This window comes from Micromys minutus, assembly GCF_963924665.1.
Source record: "Micromys minutus genome assembly, chromosome: 3".
In the NCBI taxonomy this organism is placed as follows: Eukaryota; Metazoa; Chordata; class Mammalia; order Rodentia; family Muridae; genus Micromys; species Micromys minutus.
The window spans coordinates 59,553,907-59,560,760 of record NC_137972.1 but is presented as its reverse complement, the minus strand read 5'-3'; the positions used below and the strand labels follow the sequence as shown (position 1 = coordinate 59,560,760).

General features: G+C 40.0%; 1 protein-coding gene across 1 annotated transcript in view; it reads left to right on the top strand.

Annotated features, from left to right (window-relative positions):
- The window catches only part of NIPA1 (NIPA magnesium transporter 1), a gene marked incomplete at its 5' end in the record, with an annotated part of 32,298 nt that extends 25,695 nt beyond the window's left edge, over positions 1–6,603 (top strand). Inside the window, 2 exons of the mRNA XM_080914799.1 lie at positions 733–893; positions 3,350–6,603. Of these exons, the coding sequence (XP_080770925.1) occupies positions 733–893; positions 3,350–3,861 (673 nt within the window). The 3' untranslated portion in view covers positions 3,862–6,603. The remainder of the gene's footprint in view (positions 1–732; positions 894–3,349) is intronic.
- Between the last annotated feature and the right edge of the window lie 251 nt (positions 6,604–6,854).

The following is a 6,854-nucleotide window of genomic DNA, read 5'->3' as shown; positions in this document are numbered from 1 at the left end:
CCTGTTCCTGGATGGCCACGTCCTCTAAATATCTTAGGAATTAGTAACAGCAAAATAGGAATGACCTAGTGTGAGCCTGAATTTTCCCCTTCAGGTTGTATCCTGGTGTTATAAAGGGAAATAAGAAATGAACACATTGATGTTTTATGAATTTATGCATTATTTCTATATGAAAAGAAAGTAGTGGCAAAATTTCTTTTAAAGTTTTGAATGTTTGTGAAAAGTAACCACCCACATTCATTCTTCCATACTTCAGTTGTTGTTAGCATTTCTGTGTTTGTTTGTTTAGTCAGCTACTTAGTTATAGTTTATGTGTGTCGTTTGCTTTTTTAAGGAAAGAATATGTTTTATTCCTCTTTTCATATATTTTATAAGATAATTAAGGCATTATACAGTGATATGAGTTAAGATGTTATAAACCACATATTGGTTATGAATGAAAATGTTGCAAAAAACCCAATTGTGATTAAAAGAAACTTCAGTAACTATCTAATAGGAAAGTTGGGCTTTTTATTTGTAAAAAGTAAGGATGGGCTGTGTGCACATGTTATAGTACATTCAGGGCCCTGGATTTGATTCCCCATGCCAAAATACAAATTAAAACATTTAAAAAAAACCCAATAAGAATAAAATACACCTATAAAGAAGGTATGAATCTTCTAGATAAAGTATTTTCAACTGGTAGAAACAAGTTTGATTCGACCTGTAATGATTTCTTTTATTTAATTGAAGGTCCATTTTAGCTTCTTATCTTCTGAAGGAAAAGCTCAACATCTTGGGCAAGTTGGGGTGTCTGCTAAGCTGCGCAGGTTCTGTCGTGCTGATCATCCATTCCCCAAAGTCTGAGAGTGTGACCACACAGGCTGAGTTAGAGGAGAAACTGACCAATCCAGGTAAGTCCTGTCAGCAGGGTGGCCACGCATGTTTCCCGAGGACGCAGACGTCTCATCCTGCCACTCTGTCCTCATGCTTCCTGGCAGCTCTGAGTTTTTCACCACAGGCCTTGACAAACCATCAGCTGGCTGTGATTTTCAGAGATACTCTAGGAGAACTCATTGAAGTTAGCTAAGAACCTATTTCCCTTGGGTTTTTTCATGCCTTTTGTCTTAGTTGCATTTCTGTTGCTGCAACAAAACACCATGGACATGACAGTTCAAGACACAGAGCATTTACTTGAGCTTATGGCTTCAGAGGGGTGAGCGTAGGAATGTTGACCACAGCTGCTGGGAGCTCACGTCGTGATCTGCAGGCAGGAGGCAGAGACACAGCTCTGGGACTCACACTTTTTGAAACCTAAAAGCATGCCCCCAGTAACACAGCAACTTCAGCAAGGCCACACCTCCTAACCCTTCCCAGATAATTCCACCAGCTGGTGATCAAGTACTGAAGTATACAAGCCTGTGAAGAGAAAGTTGGCAGACCACACAAAATGTGTGAGTGCTGAAAAAATTTGGTAGACGTAGATATAAACTAATATGAGATATCATGTTCATGACTTATCAGATGACCTGTTCATCAGCAATAACGGTTGCTAGTCTGACTCTTTGGAATGGAGAGTCTTGAAGTCTCCATCAGAAAAGAATAACCATCCTTCAGCCTACATAGAAGCTGTATTTGTGAAAATTTTAATGTGTATGAAATATATATATATATATATATATATATGGACTACTCATATAATCTCTAACTCTGATAATGTGTGATTAAATAATGAGATATTTCAGCTAGACATCCAAGGAGACATTCAGAAGTTGTGAGGAATTTAGGATAATTTGTGGTTCAGAGTGCTCTTTGTACCCCAACCACACTCATTGTATGCACCCCCTAGAGCAGTGCTTCTCAACCTTCCTAATGCTGCGCCCCTTTAATACGGTTCTTCATGTTGTGGTGACCCCAATCTTAAGATGATTTCTATTGCTACCTCATAGCTGTAATTGTGTTACTGTTATGAACATGATGCCAGTATCTGTGTTTTCTGATGGAATAAGTCACGCCCATGAAAGGGTCATTCGACCTTTCCAGGAGACTGAACCTCACGGGTTGAGAACCACTGAACTACAGGTTGAATTGACCCTAAACACTGCGCCCGTTTAAGAGAATCTTTGCTTTGACTCACAGCCTGTTACACCCTTAGTGTCATCTGTCCGCAGGAGGTATTCCATAAGCATTTGTTGAAATTAACTCAGAAGGAAGAAAATTCATCCTGTGGCCGAATGCAGGGGTGCCTTGTACCTACAGTCTCTGCTACTAAAAAGGCTGAGTTGGGAGGGTCCTTTAAGCTTAGGTGTGGTGTACCAGACCAGTACGAATAACAAAACAAGGCCTAGTTTGTAAGAAAAAATAAAGTCCACCATGCTTTGTTTAAAATATTTTTTTTTTATGAAAATGAATACGGTGTAGCTGTTCTCAGACATACCAGAAGAGGGCATCAGATCCCATGCCAAATGCTTGTGAGCCACCGTGTGGTTGCTAGGAAGTGAACTTAAGTCCTCTGGAACAGCAGTCAGTGTTCTTAACCACTGAGCCATCTCTCCAACTACCACTTTATTTTTTCTTTTTTGTTTGTTTGTTTGTTTTTCCCGGGTTTTCAGACCTGTTTTTGTTGTTGTCTTTAGTGGTACTGACGGAGTAGGTTATAGGAACATAGGTAGTTAGGACACTGTAGGGCAGAATTTCAAACTTCTGTTGGGAGCCATGAGGGGTTTCTTGTCAATGGAGGCGCTTACAGTTTCTTCAGCTACTCCAGGCTTGACTCTGGGAGTCCTGGGAATGGATTTTTTGTTTGTTTGTTTTGTTAGAGCATGTTCCATACATTTGGAGGGGCAGTGGGTAGTTGTGGCCTTGGTTAGATAGGGTTGTATCCAATAAGAATTATAATGAGACCTTTAATGGTAAAGGACACAAGGCAGAAAGACTCCTAGGCATGGTCCTTCTAGGCAAAGCGGCAGTTCTGGCCTGACTTTATGCTTGCTGGTGCAGTAGCCTGGAGCTATACATTTTTGTTTTACCATGCTTGGGGTCAAACCCAGGGCCTTGAGTATGTTGAGCAACTGCTCCACCATTGAGCTATATAACTCTCTCTCTCTATACACACACACACACACACACACACACACACACACACACACACACACAATGATCGTGTTTCTTTATTTATGGAATGGACTTATTAGGTGTAATAAACTCAGGTTAGAGCTGTTGAGTGGTTACCTGTCCTCCCTTAGATCTCTCTTCCCCTGGTTGAAGGGGTGGCTAGAAAGACATCAGGCACTGACTGGTTCAGCTCTGCTCTCTGGGTGGTCTTTGGTAGGACGGCTTCCCTGGTCACTGTGTGTCGTCTGTCTTGCAGTGTTTGTGGGCTACCTGTGCATTGTACTGCTCATGCTGCTGCTGTTGATCTTCTGGATTGCACCAGCCCACGGGCCCACCAACATCATGGTCTACATCAGCATCTGCTCCTTGCTGGGGAGTTTCACTGTGCCTTCCACCAAGGGCATCGGGCTGGCAGCCCAAGACATCTTGCACAACAATCCATCCAGTCAGAGAGCCCTCTGCCTGTGCCTGGTGCTCCTGGCTGTCCTGGGCTGCAGCATCATTGTCCAATTCAGGTACATCAACAAGGCCCTAGAGTGCTTCGACTCCTCTGTCTTTGGGGCCATCTACTACGTTGTGTTTACCACGCTGGTCCTACTGGCTTCAGCCATCCTCTTCCGGGAGTGGAGCAATGTGGGCCTGGTGGACTTCTTGGGCATGGCCTGTGGATTTACAACTGTCTCCGTGGGAATTGTCCTTATACAAGTGTTCAAAGAATTCAACTTCAACCTTGGGGAGATGAACAAATCCAATATGAAGACAGACTAAGATGCAACCAAGGGATGGGGGCTTGAGGAACAGGCATTGGAGGGGTCTGTGGTTCTTACTCCATGTCAAGTAGAAGAGACTCTTGGTGAGAGTTGCCTATAGACAATCTAGTGGACAGTCGGCTTTGTACCAGGGTGAGGTCCAGACCTCTGCAACACAGCGCTCCCAATGGTTGTTTGGGTATAAACTCTCTCTGATGAGACAAATTCATTTTTCATGTCCATTAACCTAGAAGCTTTCATTAATTACTTGTTTAAAACATTTTTAACATGATTTACCAGAAAATGAGGATGAGGTCTTTCTAGTTAGTCTTTGTGGGGGAGCAGATGCTCTCAGAGTACCTTGGAAAAGGAACTGAAACCTGACTCTGTACAATAAACGTGAGTGACCTTGTACGTGTGTGAAGCATGTATAGCATTCAGGTATATTACTCAAATAAGCGGTTTGTGAATCCAGTTGTTTTTAGTCCTTTAACAACCCGAGTCTCCTCCATGTACCCCAAAGCTGAGGTGAGCAGAGAGAGAAGAGTTAGTTACAAGGATGCAGAGTTCCACTGACAGGGTGACTTTCCGATAGCTCAAATCAATTTTAGTGCCTTTATGATTTGAATTATTCACTTAATTTAACTATTACTGTGTATATGTTAACTGTTCTAATTACAGATATGTAAAGCAGTTAGAAAGAAAAATACTATGTTCAGTGGATGATAGTGAAAACTAAAGATATAGAAAACCAGTAGTATATAGTTCAGTTAAGGACAACTGATTAAGTGTGAAGAGATAATTTAATTGGCATTTAACCACTGTTACTTGGATCCATTATGAAAAACACCTGCTTTCTGATTCAGGCCTTACTGTGTCCATTCAAAAGAAATAAACTATTAAACTTGACACTGAAGTTGTGACATTAGAGAAAGTCTCTTTAGTACACACTGCAAGAGTTTAGTCGAGCACCTTAATAACGGAACGCAACTTAGGACTGTTTCTACCAAGCGTAATGTGTACTTTCTAAGGGAGTTTCTAGCAAAGATGAAAACAATCTGGCCTTCTCATTTGAAATGATGGAACCATCTATAATTTCTTACTGAGCCTCTCACCAAACCTTTTAACTGTATGTAAGGTCCTGAACTTGATAGCCAGTGCCAGAGAGAAACAAGAGAACAACCCACTTAAATGGAAAACAGTTGTTAATCATGCAGTATTTTAGATCAAAAGTGACCCTTCCATCAGTACTAACCTTCCTGTGCATTAACTTGAATTGAAGCAAGGTACAAGGTGACACAATGTAGCATGATATTATGATATACCATATTTTAATGTTGTATATTCTACCTGCTTTGTTTTGTCTGAATGGAATAGGCCAAGTTTTTTTTTTAATGGGATTTAATAAATACGTGAGGTAGAACCTGAATTTTAATAATACCCAATTAGACTTCTCACTAAGACAAAAGTGTGCTTTTCCAGATGGAAAGAGCATTTTAAAAGTAAAGACCCAAAGGATAGCCAGATGTTAGTAGCATATGCTTTTAATTCACAGAGGCAGACAAGCCTCTGAGTTTGGGACCAGCCTGGTCTACAGAACAAGTTCCAGGACAGCTCAGGCTACACAGAGAAACTCTGTCTCGACCCCGCTCCCCTGCCCCCAAAGACCCAAATAATAGTTCACTGAACTGTAGGGGGGGAAAAAGAGTAAGTAAAATACTAGTTTAGCATAAAGGAATCTGGTTGTCTGGTCATTTGTCAGACTCAATAAATTGAAAGTATGAATGATGATCTTGGGGTATCAGTAATTAGCTAATCACAGTGAAGACATTTATAATATGTAAATCACCTTGTTCCTTTTTGCTACTTATCATGGAGTTTATATTAAATGCACCTGTTGGTATACCTGAAACTTCAGTTCACAATTGCACCATGAGTATGTGTGTTAAACAAAGTTTTATAGTATTAATACTTCTCCTAACATTCTGGAACAGCCAAATCACCCAGATTTGCATCTGGTCAGCAGATTGCTTTAGTAGGTTTTATGCTTCTGTTCTGGAAGAACAAGTTATCACTCACTGCTAACTTCCTAATAATAGTCTGAGTATGGCCTGATGCTCAAATTTAATGTAGTGCACATTTTACAAATTCAAGTTTTCACAATTCATTTGGAAATGCAAAAATAATTAAAAATTCCCAAGTCAGAGCTCTGGGGGAAAATCTAGAATGCAAAAGAATCTCTTAGTGGTCTCTTTAAAAATGAGTGCATAAGAAACCCTTTCATTGTGATATAGTTTTTGGGTTTCCTTTCTGATAAAACTTAAAAAAACATGCCTACTATGTACTTTTCCCCAAGTCTTTAAAATCACCAAAATAAAAAAAAAAAATTGGAACAACTTAGAGATTTACTCTTTGAAGACATTTACACCATTTCTCTCTTCTTGGACAGTGCCCTTGCTCTTAGATATCTTTACATTTGAAGAGGCTGTGTCCTTCTGTAAGTACTGATCGAGTATGAGATTAGTTGGGGATTCCTACTGGAACCCAGATCCAGGATACCATGTGGAACATTTTTTTTTCTGGTCTGCATAAAGGACGTTTGTGTGGAATTCTAGAGGAGGAAGACATAGCTGCCCACACTAGGGCCTTTGGAGAGGAACTGTTCCTCCAGAGTTCTTGCTGGTCACTGAGGCCATCACTGTAGTTGTTTTTTATTAGAATATCAATAAAATATATTCTGATGCTCTCTGTTCAACTATAACATTCTATCTCTATGTTTAAGACATTTTGTTTTGCTTAATTTTATTTCTTAACTAATCACAGAAATTATGTATATATATACATATATATACATATATATGTATACACACACACACATACATATATATATATTGATCTTTTCTTTCATTGAGTTTCACATCTGTTTTCTTATCTCTTTTTGTGCTACTAGGAAATGGTAACATGGGCATTATGCTTGCTAGGCAAGAGCTTACCTGGAGCTATATCCCTAGC